Source organism: Alexandromys fortis, unplaced genomic scaffold (genome assembly GCF_014885135.2).
Source record: "Alexandromys fortis isolate MF-2015 unplaced genomic scaffold, M_Fortis_MF-2015_v1.1 scaffold_14, whole genome shotgun sequence".
In the NCBI taxonomy this organism is placed as follows: Eukaryota; Metazoa; Chordata; class Mammalia; order Rodentia; family Cricetidae; genus Alexandromys; species Alexandromys fortis.
This window is the reverse complement of record NW_026067910.1, coordinates 15,155,859-15,177,048: the sequence shown is the minus strand read 5'-3', so window position 1 is coordinate 15,177,048 and position 21,190 is coordinate 15,155,859. Positions and strand designations below refer to the sequence as shown.

At 36.1% G+C, this 21,190-nt stretch overlaps 1 protein-coding gene and 1 long non-coding RNA gene across 2 annotated transcripts in view; one reads left to right on the top strand and one right to left on the bottom strand.

Annotated features, from left to right (window-relative positions):
• LOC126499148 (uncharacterized) overlaps window positions 1-6,199 on the bottom strand; it is a 19,520-nt gene extending 13,321 nt beyond the window's left edge. The window contains exon 1 of the long non-coding RNA XR_007591000.1: window positions 5,962-6,199. This is a non-coding gene — a long non-coding RNA (uncharacterized lncRNA). The remainder of the gene's footprint in view (window positions 1-5,961) is intronic.
• Window positions 1-21,190, top strand: part of Themis (thymocyte selection associated) — a 170,578-nt gene that overhangs the window by 30,853 nt on the left and 118,535 nt on the right. Inside the window, exon 2 of the mRNA XM_050138243.1 lies at window positions 9,634-9,795. Coding sequence (XP_049994200.1) covers window positions 9,634-9,795 — 162 coding nt within the window. The remainder of the gene's footprint in view (window positions 1-9,633; window positions 9,796-21,190) is intronic.

Sequence of the window (21,190 nt, the reverse complement as noted above, 5' to 3'; positions counted from 1 at the left end):
TAAAATATGTCATGTAATAATCATCCATTTTTTATTCTTATATTCACATAAAAAGATTTCAACAATTGTGAAAAAAAACTTTTATCTTTCAATAAAAATGATATTTTCAAGATTCTTATTTTCCAACATTCAAAAAGTTTGAGTCTTACAACCAAAGAATAACAGAAACTTCTGTTATCTTCCCTGAGTGAGGAACCTTCATGTTTTGGCATTAACAGAGGAATGTATGTAAATTAATTCTTGTTTAAATACTTAAAACAAATGAATTGCTTCACTGAACAGGTTCAGCGATAGTCTGGAGAGTAAATCAGTAGAACCACAATTGTAGAGTCAATCGTGGTAGTACATTAGTAACACAAGATTGTAGCTAAGTTCCAGGCTCACACTGAGATGTTAAAATTCAACATATTCTTAGATTTAACTTCACATTATATCTATCTTTAATACATATTATGTATATATTAAGAATAGCTGTAATAATTTGCAGTTAGAACTCTTACTGTCATGTATTCATGTTGTCCAAAATGTATATAATCAGAGTGTCCAGGCTCCTGGTACCATCAAGGGAGTCAAGTTAACAACACCAATAAACTCTCTCTGTATTAGTTTTCTTTTTTATTCTTGAACTGCTTGAGAGTAACTCTGCATCCATGTTTGGATGTGGTCATATGTTTCTACTGAATATTCATGAGATGCTTCTCTATAGTGAAAACCCAATTTATTTTCTTATTCTACTTCATTCTACACTTATATTTTGATAAACTACAATTAAAATAAATTATAAAAGTTGAGGAAAAATACGTACAAAATACTAATTTCCATTACTTATTTCAATTAACCTAGCCTTCAAAATGCATGTAAAAATTCTGAAAACTTTACTCTTGGTTTCTATATTATAATTCATAAGCATAATGGCTAATTAAGTACTTTATTAATACTAATAACCTTTGGGAAATGTTTACTATGGTAGAGCTTTACTTTTATGTATTGTGTGTGCATTTTACAGTACATTTGAGGCCCTAGATAATCAACATAGCCAATACATTCATATTCATTAAGTGAGAGGTATAGAATAGCTTTATGACTTTCGTTCTATAGTAGTTTTACTTAACATCTAGGTTATAAGACACAGGCAGGCTTTGAAGGGTCATTACCTATATTTGAAACCAAATCCTTACTAAAACAATGCATCAACTCCCAAGAAATTTTATTATTTGTGATGTCATTTTGTTGCATGAAATTTGAATAAAATGTAGGGATATTTGGTCAACAATAATATCAGATGATGAAAAACTACACATCTGTGCCACCATCATAGAACAGAAAAGGTTTGTGGTTACATAAGAGAAATGCTCACCCACACACAGACACCTCTTGATCTTTCTACTCTGCCAACCATTGAAACAAAGAACCCGAAGACCACATCAGTAATAATGAGCATGCTCGAAACCCTATAGTACAGTCTTAAAAATCATGTTAGTTATTTAAGTGTTAGCCATTTAAGAAACTGAATTATCCCTCCCCCATGTGTACAATGAGTAAATTCTGATTGCATTTGTATCACTCAGTGTAGTGGAAAATGCAGCTCTCATTTAATTCCCTGGTCCTAACATTTTAATCTTTTTTCCTTTCTTTACGTTTTCTTTGAAAGTTCAGTCTTTTCCAATCCATAAGGTCTTTCATTGCTTTGTTTGTTCAGATTTGATTTTATTTTACTTGAGATAGTGTTTCACTATGTAGCCATGGCTGGCCTTGAACTTGCTATATAGGATAGGCTGGCCTTCGACTTCCAGAAATATGCCTGCCTCTGTGTCCTGAGTGCTGAGAGTGAAAGCATATGCCAGCACCCCTAGCCTCAAATGCAGATTTTTCAAAGCTCAACTGCATATGCTGCAATGTCTTGCACACTCCTGTTTTTAGGCTTCATTTCCTGAATAAAATTTTAACCCTCAATTAACTAGAGATTCCTATATTCCTCACGATGTACAAACCATTCCCTAATTCTTTTGAGGGCAGTCATCCTTACTTTTACGACTCTTTTGATTGATATGTTGGGGTGAGGAAAGCATGAATTTGAAAGATCGGTTCTTATTAACAGTCAGGGTCTTTTTCTGCTAGGTAAGCAACAGGCTCACTAATTCATGTGCCCAGTGATCTCAACAATGCATTGAGACAGCAAGTTCATTTGCGTTTAGGTATATTTTTCAGATGCCGAGAAAGAATTTGTCTGGTTTTGGAATGGATAGGAACTTCTTTTTATAGAAGGCTGTCCATACAGATATCTATATCAGTCATAGCTCCTTCTAAACTTCCTTTGTACGGCAAACTTTCTAGAAAAATTGAAGAGCTCTCTCTAATAGTATCTTTAACGTCTATCAACCACAATGTTTTGGGATATAAATGTAATATAATAATTTTATATTTAGGGCTGGAGCGATGGCTCAGTGGTTAAGAGCACTGACTGCTCTTCCAGAGGTCCTGAGTTCAATTCCCAGCAGCCACATGGTGGCTCACAGCCATCTATAATGAGACTTGGCGCCCCCTTCTGGCTTGTGGGCACACATGGAAGGAATGCTGTACACATAATAAATAAATAGATATTAAAAATAATTTCATACTTAGAGGTTTCATTTATGGACTTGCTGCTTCCTGAAAATATATTATATTCTTGAACATAGAATCCCATAGACAACTGGTATGGTTTTCTTATACATTGCCATATACTAGCAATCATATTTTTCAGGCAAGACTTCCTAATGCATCCATATCTATCACAAATCTTTATATGAGCTCCACTGTAAAACAAAATCAACAAAATGTAACGAAAAGTAGCAATCAAGCTTGGTGGTGTTCGCCTGTAATCCCATCTACTCAAGAGGTTTAACTCACAAGTTTTAGATCAGCCTGATCAATTTTGTGAGACCCTGTCTTAAAATAAAAAGTGAAAAGGGATGGCTAAGTAGCTTAGCTTTGGAATGATTATTCTGAAATCATTCCAAAGCCTTTCTTTTTCTTGCCAGCCAACTCCCAATTAACAGCACGGAGACTTATTATTAATTATGAAAGCTTGTCTTTAGCTTAGGCTTGTTTTTAACTATCTCTTATAACTTAAATTATCCCATTTTTATTAATCTACATACTGACACATACAGCTCATCCTGCTTCTTCTGCATCTCTTGGCATCTCTCCTACACCTAGATTTATCTCCTGCTTTCTCCATTGGCCATTCAGCTCTTGACTAAATCATTCACAGCGAATATCTCACACAGGGTACAAATATCTCACATTACTCAACATGCATAGTCCATAGGTTCATTCCCTTGTACCTAATGTGGAAAAATAAAAGTAGAAATCACACGAAAGAACTGCCTGCCCCTTACATTTTTTAAAGTACCCAGAAAGCAGCCAGATTATCTGAATTTTGCTTGGCCCTTTGATAGTAAACACAGAAAGAGAAAATACATCTCACACCAACCCTTTCGTAGAACACGCTGATATAGAAAGACAGTTACTGTCCTACGAATCACTTACAGAAAAGGCTAATAATGAAAACATTCACATGAGATCTAGTATGAACAAAAATTGTATAGTAAATCTGTGGGGTAGGGTGATGAGGGAAGGGTTTGTACATTTAGCTAACTTATTTTCTCTTTTCTAGGAAGTTATACTAAATCCCCAAATGTATGTGGTATCAATAATAAAAATCACCCCAATTCCAGCTTTAATGGTATCCCCAAATCTCTGTGAGGGAGTGTATACAAAGTGCTATTAGAGCACAGGAGGGAACGGACATTTCTTTAGTTGGATATGAGGAGTCTTTGAGGAGGAGCGTTAGCTGAATCTTTAGGGTTGGCTGAGCTTGGACAGTTCAATGAGGTGGTAAAGCAGTGAAGGAGACGGCATAGTTTGGGACATGGTGTGTTTGAACACAGACAAGAAAACCTTCCTCTTTCCTGACTGCCACACATGCTTTGAGGAGAAATGGAAGGGGGAAAAAAGCCTACTGAACCAATTGTTTCGACTGTTCCCATGTGATCATAGCATTGCTTATATGGATTGGCAAGCAAGGGATGGGCTCATAAAAGGATATTAATGTGTCATTTTTATCGAGCAAAGTAGTATTACAGAGGAGGTGATTTCAAAGGCACATGGCTCTTTCATTACAGTCTTCAGGGGCAATGTTTGATCACTGAAAACAGGCTGCTTTGTTCCAGTTCGCTCTGATGTTTGGCATTATCCTGAATACATATGCTCTGACTTGGAGAGAATCAGACTGTAAAGACTGAAGAGATTTGAGACTTGCATATTCAAAATACATGTCTCCTGGTTAAAATGGGAAGAAGACTACTTGAATATGCATGTCTATACATAAGCAAACATACTTCAGACACGCATCTCAGCAAAAGTTTAAAAAGCAGTCACACATGTGTGTTTATTCTGAGATCACGGAAGTTGCCTATTTTTAAAATTCATCATTATATGAAAACTCAGGGACAAGTATATTTTAGGAGGCTTTATGTTGGTAAGAACGAAGTATGAGAAGCTTGCTTATTTCACGGACCTACAAGAAGCTATATGCCCTTGCTACCTGTCGCTGACACAGCTTCTGCATTTTGGGTGTTCCTGAGCATCCTTTCAAGTACAGACGTAGTGAGGATGTGCTTCAGCTTGCAGTGTGTTTGCCTCCTGTGCACATAGCCCTGGGGTTGACCTTCAACACCATGCCAACTATGTGCAGCAGCATAAGATGCAGTTCCAAGCCCCTGCATCAGAAGTTAATGCACTTCTTAGCCTGCATCATGAGTTCAAGACCAGCCTGGACTATACAAGACATTTTCTTTTTTTATTTTCTTTTTTATATATTTATTTTTTTAGTTATTGAAAAACAAATTCCGGCCTCCTCCCCATTTCCCATTTCCCTTCCCCTCCTCTCACACATTGCTTCCTCCCTCAACTCCCCTCCCCCTCTCCTCCTCCCTCCACTCTATTCCCCCTCCCTCTCGAGAATGAAGAGCAGTCCAGATTCCCTGCCCTGCAGGAAGTCCAAGATCCTCCCACTTCTTATTTGCAGATGATATGATAGTGTACATAAGTGACCCCAAAAACTCCAGCAAAGAACTCCTACAGCTGATAAACACCTTTAGTAGCGTGGAAGGATACAAAATCAATTCCAAAAAATCAGTTGCCCTCCTATACACAAAGGATAAGGAAGCAGAGAGGGAAAGCAGAGAAGCATCACCTTTCACGATAGCCACAAATAGCATAAAATATCTTGGGGTAACTCTAACCAAGGAAGTGAAGGATCTATTTGACAAGAACTTTAAGTCTTTGAAGAAAGAAATTGAAGAGGATACCAGAAAATGGAAGGATCTCCCTTGCTCTTGGATTGGGAGGATCAACATAGTAAAAATGGCAATTCTACCAAGGGCAATCTATAGATTCAATGCAATCCCCATTAAAATCCTATCGAAATTCTTCACTGATCTTGAGAAGACATTAATCAACTTTATATGGAAAAACAAAAAACCCAGGATAGCCAAAACAATCTTATACAATAAAGGAACTTCTAGAGGCATTACCATCCCTGACTTCAAACTCTATTACAGAGCTTCAGTATTGAAAACAGCTTGGTATTGGCATAAAAACAGAGAAGTCGATCAATGGAATAGAGTAGAAGACCCGGATTTTAACCCACAAACCTATGAACACCTGATTTTTGATAAAGGAGCTAAAAGTATTCAATGGAAGGAAGGTCCTCCCATTTCTATCCAGGTCCAGGAGGGTGAGCATCCAAACAGGCTAGGCTCCCACAAAGCCAGTTCATGTATTAGGATCAAAAGTGTGAGATGGAGAGTGAAGCATGCTTCTACTTAGTCTTAAGAATAAAGCCCAGAGTCAGACATTAGGGTGAAAGCTGAAAGATCAGAGAAGCAGAACAGCTAGCTACCAGAAACTTCTTACCTCTTCTAAATCTCCAACTGAATGGGGGCATCTGCCTCTTTGAATGTTAGACTGAAATTGTTGTCTCTAGAATCCTCAGATTGAATTGGCGCCAGATCCTGTCTCCAACCATTTTATATTCCTGTCTCCACATCCCTCATGCTGGGATTAAAGGCATGAGCCTCCCAATTGCTGGGATTAAAAGCATGAGATCCCATGTGCTAGAATCAAAGGTGTGAGCCACCACCAGCACTGTCTGTCCTCTATAGTTAACTAGTGGCTAGCTCTGTCCTCTAATCTCCAGGTAAGCTTTATTTGTCAGAACACAAACAAAACATTATGCAACAAGAGAGAAAGCACACACACACACGCACACAGACAGAGAGGCAGAGAGAGACTTTCCTGGCTAGAAGCAAAATGGTGGTCACATGTTAAATGAGGAATTTTCTATTAGTATTTGCATGGTGTTCTTTTCCTAATGTTAATAAAAATGCATTTCTTTTCTATTTTTAAGGAGAGAAATAGATGCTTAGGAAGAGACTAAAAACTTTCAATGTGTTGGCTAGAATGCATAATTTTATTGTCATAGAATTCTCCAGCTTCATGCCCTTACAAACTGATATATAATCTTGCACAAATTTATCTTTTGAATTTTGGATCCTTTTGAATATATAAAAGATGGCATTCCCTGCCCGTGAGTTGGCTATAAATCCTACTGAAGAATAGACACTCATTGTACTGAAATTAAGTTCAAGACTTCCAGCTAAAAGGTGTTCACAGTTAAATGATGTCCTTTTTCACCTGATAAAGAAAAATCACTCCTTAGCACTTACATATCTCAAATCCTTTACCTGTTCCCCACCTCACAGAACCCAAGGTTTTCTGTGAGCGGGTGGCGCGTTTTCCTCTGATTTGTTTTGCAACAATTCCAAAACATGTTACTTCAGCTCTGTGCTTGCAGCGCAGACCAGAGCTTTACGAACCTTAATGTACTTATTAATCATCTGGGGAGCTTGTTAAAAATGCAGGTTCTGATTCAGCAACTTGACCAAGATTCTAACAAGCTCCCGGGTGGCACAGTGGACCACAGTTTGGGTAGTTAATGTCTAGAGTACAAATGACCTCTTATTAAACTGGGATTTCTTTCTGCACCCAGATAACTGGAGATGTAGATTCCCTGATTTTAAAGTTACTACAGCCTGTTGTTTTGTGCATTGCAAATCTAATAAAAAAACATATTATTTTTACTTGCTCCACATATTCCTTCTTAAAACAAAACAAAACTAAACAACACCTCACCTCTCTTACTTTACAATTTAGACTCAAGAAACTACTTAAAGTTTCCAGAATGCATCAGGTTTTTTTTTTTTCCATATCTCAGTACCTTTCTAATAGTATTGCTTCTGCCCATTTTGGCACCAAGTGACTCTTCCTTTAAGGCCCATATCGGCTGTTGTGTCCTCTAGGATTCATTCCTACTTTCTGTTTCCTATGGAAACGGAGATGCCTCTGCGACTTTACAACACTCCACATTTCCTTTATTAGGGTTCCCCACACCCCGGGTCTTTTGCAATGGACTGGCTTCCTGCCCACTCTTGGCAGGACCATGCTTCTGATTGAAAAAACTAGACCTTTTATCCCTGATGGCTACTGCCAGTCACAAGACCTTACACAATTAGTTTACCGACTGAGTGAGTATAAAGGAAGCCTGGTTGGATTGTAATCATACAAAAAATATAATTCAATTATTATTTTTCTAATGAACCTTAAACTTGAATTAGGACTAATAAAAACCAAATTCATGAAAAGTTAAATACAGGATGATTCAATGGTAGTGATACAGAATGTCAGTATGTGATTTCTCACAGCATAGAACTGTTCTGAGTTTACTGAAAGAAGATGTGGCATGGATTTTTTAAATTATTTATTTCGTACCTCAGCTTGTTCAAAATAGAACTTGGGACTAGCAGCTCTATGTCCTCAGGCTAATGAAAGTACAGGAGCATAAGTAGTCAAGAGAACAGTGTGAGAAGACAAATGGGGTTTGGGATAAGATGCTAACAGGTCAAGGACCAGACAAGCTGGTCCTCAGGACTGATGCTCTCTGTGCGGGATGGAAGGTCTCACATAGCACACTTCGATTTCCACTCTGCCCAGGAGGCACACCTTTGCCAGGTTGCTAGCTGCTCTCTTGCCCTTTGGCCTCTGGTAGAATCTGGCCACAGAGGTACGGTTGAAGAACAATGAGAGTCAGTACATCTGCTTTCTTAGGTTGCCTAGAGGTGGCTGTGCCTCTGTGTAAATTGTCCTTAAGGAAGTCAAGATCCTTCAGATTTCTTTGATTGCATCATGCCATGCTACCTGTTGAGGCACTGATAGACTCATAGAGTGCTTTGAACTGGGTGAAATCTCAGATTTAAAAATTTTTATGAAAACCATGAATGCCATAAGAGGGTTATAACCTATCTATCTGTCTGTCTGTCTATCATCTATCTATCTATCTATCTATCTATCTATCTATCTATCTATCTATCTAGCTATCTAGCTATCTAGCTATCTAGCTATCTAGCTATCTAGCTATCTATCTATCTATCTATCTATCTCCATATATGTATGTTTACAAACACATGTATGGCTAGAGTCTGTGAGGGCACTAAAGAAAAAAGGGAACTAGAAAATTTACTTTTCAATAGTGAAAATTCAGAAAGCAGACAGAGCTAGCATTTGCCCTCATGGCCTTACATTTCGTGTGATCAAGAAGCTTAAGCCACCTAGAGGGAAAGACAAACCACTATTGTATTTAATGCTTGCAGTCCTGTAATGCTCCTTACACCGGTATAAGCGACTGTTCATTTGTGATGCGATTGTCTTCCAGAGATTCTGCCTTGAGCTGTTCTCCTTTGACTAGGGCTGACTGTTCAGAACTATGATCTCTCATCTTTCCTGATGTTCATACTCTGATTGTTTCACAGCCCATTCACCTTCTCTCTGGAGACACAGAAAGACAATGAATGAATGAAAACCTTACCATGAGTATCTATGATGAAAGGTTTGTCGTGAAGGGGGCTGAGACTGTGAGACAAAGTACAGCTGCTCTGTTTAGCTGGGCTGTTCTGCCACCTATTGCCACAAAGGTAGCCAGCGCTGTCCCTGGTTTGTCAAAACACCACAGATAAAAATGGGCAAGAAGACTTAAATTAAATTCACGATGATGAAGAGAACCAGATCTGAAAAATAAATAGGATGCTGTTAGTACGAAGCCTTGGTACACAACCATCTCTGTCTTTGCTTGGACTGTATTGTAGCCCTGTTTGCAGTACTGACTCAAATTGCTGTTGACTCATATGGGCCTAATTCTGTGACCTGGCAAAAATGTACCATAAATCTGGCAGCGGGATACCTGACTGTGGTTTGACCTTGGGTAAATGAGCTAAAGGTGATGAACAAACCATAAAATTCAATTTAAAATAATAATAAAAAGATTGTTTATACTTTGCCCAGTGGATAAAGTGAAAATCCAATATGTTTCCTGGTGCATGGTGTACATTCTGGGATAGTCAGATTTAATTAAAGTTTATTAGCTGGATAAGGGAGGAATTGAGTGAAAACATTTTATATGAGGCATTTGGCAGTGATTTTGTTCTTTACTGTTTAAGCTTTCCTTTTTTAAAAGATTATTTTCTTTCTTTTCAGGGTCTATTTATGAAATGTTCGGCAATGAATGCTGTTTGTCAACAGGGGAAGTGATTAAAATCACAGGCCTCAAAATTAAGAAGATAATGGCTGAAATTTGTGAGGATAATTCTAGAGATTCCGAATCTCGGAAGCCCTTTGAACTGCCCATGAATTTTCCAGGTACTGTCAACTGCAAACACTCCACATGGTATTAATAGTTACATGCAATCAAAACAACTGGGAAACAAAGAAAAATGCCACCCTCCAGATTATTTTTGTTGTTATTGCTGCTGTTGTGGTTTTGAGACAGGTTCTCACTAAGTGATCCAGACTGAACTTGAATTTCAGTCTGTCCTGCCTGGGTGACTGAGTACTGAATTTCCAAGTCTGCAATGGTACTAGCTGCCTGGGGGAGATCGTGTAGTTGTGTGGGTTGGAGAAGATAGAATTCTTATAGGTCAATCAATTTAAGAACTACAAAAGGCAACCATGCTATACGTTTTTCATTCTTCTTTGGCATAGGAACTAGTCACTTAAGTTAGCAAATAACTTCCAATTTACAAGTGCTTAGTGTGTCTTTAGAGTTATATTATTTTTAACTGATTCATAACAACAAACATAATATTTATGAAAGAATGTGATATTTTCATTCTTGAATGCATACATAATATTTCAATCAAGGTAAAGATTGCTATTGTCTCAATTATTTATTTTTCCTTATGGTGAACATTGAGAAACACCTGTTAGTTTTTTTTTGAAACATACAGTACATACTTAACCTGAGTCACTTTACTGTGCAACAACATGCCAGGACTTCTGATCCCTAGGAGGGCATTTTGTCATGTGCATCATTAGATGTTCTAGTGAGCATCAAAATAAGTCTGTTAGCTGAGCATGGCGGTGCATATCTATGAGCCAAGCACTTTGAAACAGGAAAACATGACTTCAAGGACAACCTGGATCACATAACAAAGCCCTGCCCATATATCCCTCTCCAACAAAATGATAAAAATGAAAAAAATCAAAACTACATTTTCATGAGGCATATAAAACTAATTAGCATCACTTAAACCTACCTATTTTATTTTTTAAACAGTTTCTTTAGTTCCTTGCCTCACTGCCCACATTGTCTTACTGATCTGCTTGATCCTTTTTATATAGGTAACTCAACCAAGCTTTCCAGTACCATGTCATGTAGGAACTGGTTGTCCTATATTATATATATATATATATATATATATTTAATTTTTATATACCTATGTGTGAATAGCACAGGATGCATACCATTGGGTAGTCACTAGTGATTCACTTGTCTTGTGCTTTAGACTATGGGCAGTCAAACTTTCTGGAAATGGTCAGACCATCACATTTTAAGGCTTTGTAGGCAGATTGTTTCTTATAACTACTTTACTGCGATCTTTTAGGTCACTACAGGTAGGAAATTAGTCAACCAGTGGTCTTGAGAAATTATCAAATGTTTCACTTATAAAAAGAAGTGGCTGACAGGATTTAATCAGTCAACTTATTTGTTAATGTGTGCTCTACACTGTTAGTACTCAGACTTAGTTTTCTAGAACCAAGTACACTCAGGACAAATTCAATACATGTCAACTGGATGAACAAATAATGCACATCACAAATATTACAATACAATATGTTTCACAGTGTGATAAATGTAAATCTGAGCTGCATAGGATCAGTAGGTCCCGTTTTTGAACATGGATTTGGTAGCTGCATTTCCAACTCCACCAGTTTTTAATTGTGTTCCCTTGACGAATTATTTCCTTTTTCCAAATGTAAAGTTAAATACTAATACTGCTATATAGCTCCTATTGTTTTTGGAGAAAAGGTAATATTGAAATATAATTAAAGTGCTCATTATGGTGTCTTGGAATATAACAAAGTCTACAAAATACCGATAACTTATATAAATATTATCAGGATTCTCATGGATATCATTGGAGGGGTCCAAAATACACTTCAGAGAATGTGATAACTGAGGTTTAGAGAGCAAAAATAAATTAGGTATATTTAGGAGAAGATTCTTCCAAGTGCCATTCTCTGTCCCTTTCAGCCAAAAGCATGCCCATTCTTCCTGGTCTTTCATAATATGGTTTTAAAACCTGGCTACACAGTGGGCTCATCTAGGGAGAGTAGAAAGTCAGGATGCATGAGACATCCTGATTTATTTGGGTGAAGTCTGGTCACGAAGTGTTCTCACAGCTCCCCAGGTGATACTATCATGTACCTGAGGTTGAGAACCAGTGCTTTATAAGAAATAAAGCTAGATGTAATCTCTCAATCATCAATTTCTCTCTTCTCTTCTCTTCTCTCTCTCTCTCTCTCTCTCTCTCTCTCTCTCTCTCTCTCTCTCTCTCTCTGTATGCACATGTCTCATATATCTATGTAGCTGGCTTGGAACTTCCTTTGTAGAAAAGTCATTCCTCAAACTCACATAGAGTGCCTGCCCCTGCTTCCGAAATGTTGGGATTAGATGCAAGTGGTTCCATACCCAATGTAAATCACTATGTTTTATGCCATAGTTATTGCACTTACTGCAATTTTTATGTAATTGGAGTTATTTTGTGCTTTTTGGAGTAGCATGATCTAATAGATAATAAGGCGGCTAAGAGCAGAAGTGAAATCATTTATTACTGTAATTCTCAGTAATCAGAACATGATATACAGAATAAACATTCACTTAGTTAAAATGTTCAGAATTTTCAGATAGCAGAAGATTGTCTTATTGGACTAGTGGAAACACTTGGCTTTTGACTGAAGTCTAGTTTAGGTTATCACTATTTGGAACTTCCTTTGAGCTGCATGGTAACTTTTCATTATTTGAGCAATTGTTTAAAGACATGCTTATAAGTGAGTGTAATTATGAGGGTCAGGATATGATGACTATGATGGTTATGGGATGTTTTCTTTCAGAACAGACTCTAAGATCCCATATAGATCTTTCTTTGTTATTATCACTGGGGGGAAAGCTCAGAATCAAGGGCAATTTTCATGAATCCCAACAGCAGCATATGCTTGGTCTATATTAAAAAATTTCATTTGAACTTCAATCATATTTTATAATATTTTATAATTTAAAATTCCTTTAATGTTTTAACACAAAATTTTATTGACATATATTCATTATACATAGTGATAAGCTTCATTTCAAATAACTATATCATGTACTTGGGATACATTCATTCCCTCTTCCTTTCATCACCTCTCCCATTCTTGCCATTCATCCTCCAAGTTTTGCTTCTCCATAAATACACGATTACATATATAATATATATATATTGCATATAACACATACCTATAATTTTATATATCTGCATGAAAATCTAAGATCCACAAATTAATGAGCAATAAAAACATGTGATATTGTCAGCTGTGTCTATTTCCTGAAAATGATATAATTTAATTCTTCTTTAAGGTTAAATATAACTCCACTGTGCATGCACAGCACAATTCTTTATCAGTTTATTGATTGATGAACACTTAAGATGATTTCATAACTTGGCTCCTGTGGATGGTGTAGCAATAAATATACAGGTGACAACATCTCTGTAATATGTGGACTTAGAAAATTTGTGTGCTTACCTAGAAGTAATGTATTTGGGTCATATGCTAGTCCTATTTTTAGCTTATTGAGGAACTTCCATATTAATTTCCACAGGTTGAATAAATAACATTTCTATGCCAGCATTTATTGTTATTTATTTTCTTAATGATACCCATTCTGATTGGGGTGAGATAGAATCTCAACGCTGTTTTATTTTGTATTTTTTTTTTTGGTAGGCTAAGGATTTTGAACATTTCAATCATAGGTTCATTGATCATTGGTACTTCATCTCTGTTTGTTACATTGACCCATATACTGTGTGGAATTTAGTTCTTTATGTATTCTAAATTTTAGTCTTCGATGTAGCTGTCAAAGATTTTCTTCTATTCTTAAGTTGTCTCTTCACTGAATTGTTTTATTTGCTGTTTAGAAACTTTTTAATTCCACAGCATTTATCACAGCTTCAAAATTTTTTTCAACTAAACCAAATCTACGTAGTAAAATAAATCTCTAATGACAATTTTAATCACTGAATAAATGCCTTTTAAAAGATACTAAACAAGGGGAAGACCCCTCCAAAGGTGTTTTAAAACATCCTGTCATATTAGCTTAACTCTTAAAAATTCTTTTTGTAGCTGATTTCAAATTTATTCAATTGTTAGAGGACATGCTTTCTGAAATTATGAATTTTAAAAATATACTGAGATTTGTTTTATAAATATATACTCTATATAGAAAAATATGTGCCCTATTCTTATAGAAGTCCATTAAAGACTTCTAATGACTCATTTGTAGACGTGTTCTGCTCATTTCTTAGCTGATGCTTCATAACAATATAACTACTGTTGAAATCATGTATGTGTATATTAAATGAAAGTAGAGAAGAGTTGTTTAAGGAAAAAGAAAACAGGAAAGATGGGGTAAAAAAAGGAAATCAGTAGGACAGGTTGAGGAGTAAAATACTCTCATCAAACCACATATAACATATATATTAAAAATGTAATGATGCTAAGTACCCCAATTATTATTATTATTATTATTAAATTATACAGTTCCTTAAAATTCTGTACATTTTTATTTAATGTACTTTGAGTGTCTGGGAATATGCATCTATATTTATACTTGCTACTGATTTTGAGTGGAGAATCTCTTTTAACATCATATAACCTTCTTTTTCAGTAATAACACTTTAAAAAATAAATTTGGTTCAGTTTTTTTACATTTTTTGACTTATTGATTTTTTTAAACAACATCTTGATCTACTGCTAAGCTTGGCACTGAATTCACAATATTCTTGCTGTAACCTACTGAGAGCTGGGATTACAGGTGTGCACTAGCTTGCTCTGCTGTATTTTGTCTTATTTAAAACAATTATTCCAGTTTGCTTCTTCCTTATTTTCTTTTTTTGCAACTAATTACACAATCAATCTACTTTTTTTTACACTCAAACTACTTACATTTTTTAATTTAAAGTCTATTTTTTGTAACACATAGCATATGCTTTGATAATTTTCTCTTATCATACCAAACTTCCTTTTAATCATTATTTATCCACTTTTAGCTAATATCATAACTGATAATAAAGAATTTATGACCATTATTTTTTCCTACTTTTCATGTTTTCTACTCTTCTGCTGCTTCATTACTGGCTACTTTCTGTATATGGGCATTTTCAATCTTCCCCTTTAGTTTTTGTTGAACTGTAATAGATTTTTCCTTTAGAATAGTTTTAAGTTCATAACAAACTTGACTAGAAAATTCTTCAGTGAGACCCAATCCCCAAAACACCAAAGTCAACCAATCTCCCAACCAAAAAAGAAAGAAAGAGAAAGAGACCTCATTATGATTGTTGAATTACTTGTAAATGTGGTAACAGAATATTTATTTTAACAGAGTACTAGACTGTTTTGCAAACTGACTTCTCCATTTTCTACTACTATGAACAATGAATGAGCCTTCTTTTTCCATGTCCTTACCAGGAATTGGCTCTATCAGTGTCTGCATTTGATCATTCAGTACTTGTACACCTATGGTATCCATGTAATCTCTACTTAATCTGGTTTTAATCTGCAATTCCCAGATGGAACTCTAGTTATAATGGGTATATATAAATATACTTTCTGTGGTGAGGAATTGGATTTTTGTCCATTCAAAAATGTGTTATGGGTTTTCTTACATTATGAACTCTTTGTAAATCTTGGATAATAACCTTTTGTCACATTTAGCTTTTGCAAATACTTTCTCTTAAATCTATGGCTCATCTTCTCATTCTCTTGATAGTGTCATTTTTGGAAACATTTTTAATAAAGTCTTGCTTACTGTTTGCTTCTTTCTTTGATTCTGCTTTATGATTGTACCCAAGGTTCATCTGCAAATCCAATGTCATCTAGAGTTTCTCAGACTGTTACCTGGTGTTTTGGGGTTTCACATTTAGGCCTGCCGATTTATATTGAGTTAATATATATTGAGTAAGGGTGTAAGTTTTGCGCCTGTATTCACTTTTCTGCATGCAATGGTGTGGAATTGTTTGCTGCAAAGAATACATCTGCTGCATTGTTTCCTTTACTTCCTTTAGTTGGCCGTATTTCTCTGCAATAACTCCTGTGCTATTATTGTGCCAGATTCGCCAGTCTTCACGAGCACCACTTTCTCTATAACGTTGACCTATAACCACTTTATAATAGGTCTTGATGTCAGGTGGGAGCATTAGTCTGAATTTGTTAATATTCAAAACGTTGCCTATTCTGTGCTTCTTTGCCTGTCCATGTCAACTCTTAAAGTTTTGTTAATATTCATAAAATAATCTCCCAAGATTTTGACTGTACTTATAATTAATTAACAGATGTAATTGGGAAGAACTGACTTTTTCTTACAATAGTGTAACTTTCTAGCCATAGATGTAGAATATTACTCTATTCATTTATATAGTTTTGCTTTTATCAGGATTTTATAGTCTTCTTCATAGAGAATTAATACATAAGTTAAGATATTCATAACTATTGCATTAGAAATATTTAACTTTTGCTACATTTAAATTTGTTTATTGGGGAGGGTTTACACATGCCAAGATGTGCATGTAGGAGCCATAGGAGAACTTATCAGAGTCAGTTCTCTTTTATACCATGTGGCTCCCGAAGCTCAAATTCAGGTCATTACATTTGATGGGCACCTTTGTTCCCTGAACTGTCTTTTCAGCCCATCCTTTTGAAGATAGTTATGGGAAGTTTTAAATTTCAAATTCTTCTTGACTATTGCTTATAAAAGCAAGTGCTTAAAAAGCCAAACAAAACCATTTTATGCTTGCTCTAATTGCTCTTTTGGGGGGGGGGATTTTTTTTTTTTATTAGACACTGTCTTGGATTATTTTTGCTGACTCTTTAAGATTTTCTGCATGAATAAATGTGTCATCTGTGAACAAAGACACTTTTGATTGAGCCTCTTAGCATTAGTGATCAGCAAAATGTTAAAAAGGAGGCTAAAGAGGACATGGGTATGCAACCTTCCCACCCCATCTAGTTAGTAAGCCTTCCAGTGTGTTGTCAAGTAGCCTTGTAGTCTAAAGTGCTGAGGTTTGAATTGTATTATCGTTTTTGCACTCAATAGACATGGGGTTTTGTCGAATGCTTTTTATCTATCTGTTGGTGTGATCGTATGATTTTTCTTCTTTAGCTTCTGTCTATGATAAATTACATTAATTAATTTTCAAATGTCAAACCATTCTTTAATTAGTAAATAGGAAAAACACAGTGATCATGCAGTATAATCCCCCCTTTTTTAATCAGTGTAGGATTTAATTTGATGATATTTTTGAGGATTCTTATAGTAAGAATAGGGAGATAGTGATGTATAGGTTCTTTACTTATTCTATAGGCATGAGAGCAATGCTTACCTACACTGAATCAAAAAGTATCCCCATGTTTTTATCTTTAGGGAAATAACATGTTTTCCCATAATTTTCTTAATTGTTTGGAATAACTTAGCAGTGAATCCCATCTGAGCCTGGCATTTTCTGGTCTGGAAGTCATTAATCATTAATTCATTGTCTTTGATAAATATAGTTCCGTTGAGAGAGCAAGTTTCTTCTTTGATAAGTTTCTGCAGATTGTGTCTTTCGAAAAGGTGACTATTGCAAACTGGTTGGCAAGATGGTGAGAACATGCTTGTTTATACACGCATTGTTAGACTGGCATTCCACAGGAGCTACAGAATCTATTTTGATTTTATGTATCTGTGTCTACTCTCTCTATTTGTTTTTGCTATTCTGGCTAAATATTATTCTATTATCTTGATCTTTTGCGTTTTTTATTTTTATCTATTGATTTTCCATATTCAGTGGGCCTAGTTTGATCCTATGCAGGTCCTGCCACTATTAGTCCAGAGTCAGTGAGCTCTCACTAGCTCAGGTCAGTATTTCTGTGAGAATCCCCATCATGGTTTTGACCTCTTTGCTCATGTTATTGCTCCTTTTCTCTTGGACTAGTCTCTGGAAGCTTGGTGCAGTGCTTTACTGTGGGTCTCTGTATCCACTTCCATCAATTGCTGAATGAAGGTTCTATGATGACAGTTAACATAGTCATCAATATGATTACAGGGGAAGGCCATCCTCTCTACTCTTGCTTAGAGTCTTAGCTGGGGTCATCCTTGTGTAGAATTTCCCCAGTGCTGTTTCTTGCCAGCCCTTTAATGGCTCCCTCTATCAAGATATCTCTTTCCTTTCTCTCCATCCTTCCTCCTTCTTGAGTGTCCAGCTCTCTCCCTCATGTTCTCATACTCCCTCCCTTCTCCCCTGCACCTCCCCTTCCATCCTTTCTTCTCTTCCTCCCAATTTTCTCAGGAGAGCCTGTCTGTTTCCCCTTTCCAGGAGGATCCATGTCTCAAAATTCTCCTTGTTACCTAGCTTCTCTGTGATCATGGACTATAGGCTGGATATCCTTTGTTTTTTCCATCTAATTTCCACATATAAGTGTGTACATACCATGATTGTCTATCTGGGTCTGGATTACCTCACTCGGGATGTTTTATTTATTTTTTTTATTTCTAGTTCCATTTATTTTCATGCAAATTTTAAGATGTCATTGTTTTTTTTTTCTGCTGAGTAGTAGTCCATTGTGTAAATGTAACACATTTTCTTTATCCATACTTTGGTTGAGGACTCCTAGGCTGTTTCCAGGTTCTGGTTGTTATGAATAATGCTATGAACACAGCTGAGCAAATGTCCTTGTGGTATGAATGTGCATCTTTGGGTATATGCCCAAGAGGGGTATTGCTGGGTCTTGAAGTAGATTGACTTCCAATTTTGTGAGAAACTGCCACACTGATCTCCAAAGTAGCTGTAAGACTTTGCACTCTCACCAGCAATGGAGGAGTGGTCTCTTTACTCCACATCCTGTCCAGCATAAGCTATCATTGGTGTTTTTAATCATAGCCCTTCTGTCTGGTATAAGATGATATCTCAGAGTCTCAGAGTTGTTTTAATTTATATTTCCCTGATGGCCAAGGATGTTAAGCGATTCCTTAAGTTTCTTCTGTTGAGAATTCTTTGTTTATATCTGTATCCCATTTTTTGATTGGTTTATTTGATAATTTTAATATCTAGGTTTTTTTTTGAGTTCTTTGTATATTTTGGAGATCAGTCCTTTGTGGGATTAGAGATCTTTTCCCATTTTGTAGGCTGCCATTTTGTCTTAGGGACTGTGCCCTTTGCCTTACAGAAGTTTCTCAGTTTCAGGAGTTCCCATTAATTAATTGTTTCTCTCAGTGTCTGTGCTACTGGTGTTATATTTAGGAAGTGGTCTTCTGTGCCCATGTCTTCAATGCTACTTCTCACTTTCTCTTCTATGAGGTTATGTTGAGGTCTTTGATCCATTTGGACCTATGTTTTGTGGATGGGGATAGACATGGATCTATTTGCATTCTTCTACAAGTTGACATCCAGTTACACCAGCACCATTTGTTGAAAATGCTTTCTTTTTTCTCTTTTTTAATTTCTGTTTCTTTTGATTAATCATTTCTCATCTCATTTCTATTTATTTTTGTCATTTATGTGATATAATTTGTTTCAAAGTCTTGTTTCCTGCAGGAGAGTTTCTTTGTTTCATTCTTTTTGCACACATAGACACATGTTCATATACACATATGCAGATGTGCCCATCTACACACACATATATAAACACATCTATCGGGGTTAAGCCTCAATGGGTTCATGTTTCAGGGTAGGGACATGTGAAATGTTAGAATGAACAGAGATGTAGGAAAGTACAGCAGAATGAGAGAGATGTAAAAAAAAAAATACAGAGACATGGGATAGTACCAGGAAGGCAGCTCAGTGAATACTGAATCCACCTGTGTTTATTTCTTATGATCTCTAAATACCACCATCCAAAAAAAAAAAAAAAAAACCAGAGGGGAAGAAGGCAAAAGATATTTTTCATCAAGATAAAAGAAACAAAGTGATTACCATCTGAATACCCAAACCCATCAAGAAATCACACCCTTCGTCAAGGTGTCTTTGTTAGTAGCCACACTTAAGTTAAATCTTTTGTCAATACGTAGGTTTAAACTCTCTGACCTTCAGTCAAAGTGGAACAGATCCCTTGTGAGCCACCTTAAAACCCTAAATACCAAATAACCACACCCTAGGTCAAAACATTTTTGTAGCTGCTCCTGAAGTCAGACTTCTTGCCAATCTCTTTTTAAAGCAAGAGTAGGCTTAAGCTCTCTGACCTTCAGTCAAGGTGGAGTGGACCCTCTTGTGGGTTCCTACCCACACAACTACTCATCCACTTGTAGATACAGGCACTCACGCATGCACACACACAGACATGCACAGATGTGCACACATACATTGAATAAGATTTAGCTCTTTCTTTGAGAGGCAATTCTCTACTGACAGCACAGTTCCTTGATTTTAATCAGTCATGTTTTTGATTTTCTGTCACAATTGAAAGTCATTTTCACTAATTACAGGATGAGGTCAGTAGATTGTTTTATTTAAATACTCTATGAATTTCACTCCACTCTCTCATTTTATGGTTTCAGTAGATTCAATGCCTAGGTTGTTCTCATCACAGATATTTCATCTCCCTAAATCCTTTAGTGATTATTCTATAGTATGTTAAGGTGCAGTTTTTATCCTTCATTTTGCTTGGTGTTTTCTGAGTTTGCAAAATATGCTGTTATGTTTAGCATTAATTTGAAAAAATATTTTTCATTATTTCTTCAACTTTCTCATCTGTTCTTTTTTCCCATTTGAACATTTTATACCTTTTGTTGCTCATGGTTCTTGGATGTTCTGGAATTTCAAAGACATTGTTTTATTTCCTTTTTGTTTTTCAAGAAGATTCTGATTATTTTTCTAGCTCACACTAAATCTTTTAGCCATCCTATAAAAGGCTGTTATTTTGTTTCATCAAAGTGTGTATTTCTCTTTGAGTATGAATGCATTATAATTTTCTTCTTGATATTTAGGCAGGCTGCTGTGGCAAATATTCCTATGGTGACTTGATGACAAGGTACAGATGAGGAGACATAGTTTGTTGGTCTCATTCTTGTATTGAGCCTGTGCCTCTGAACTGTGACCTTCAAAAGAGTCTGCCCTCCCCTTTTGTGGGACAAATTGGCTGCAGTGGGCTGTATTTGTGCAGATGGGTATTTTCCTCTTCTAAAGTTGAGAGGTTAGTGTTTTCATCCTTGCCTTGGGTTAGTTAGGCTTTAACAAAATTCCAATCATTTATGAGCTGATAAATTAGTGTGGTATTTTGGACTTTAGCCCAGACTTCTTCCCTAATTCACAGATGTGTACTTAATGTCAGATTAGAGCACACATGCTTCATAGACATTTAGGATTCCAAACTTTGAAAAAAATATAGACTTTTAAGCTATTTTTAGCACATGTCCTGAATATTATATAATCTTTTAAGTAGCATTTTTAGCCATAATAATATAGTTTGACTAATTTGAGTGTCTGACAGAAATACACTTCAAAAAAAAAATCAAACGTTGAAGGTTTTG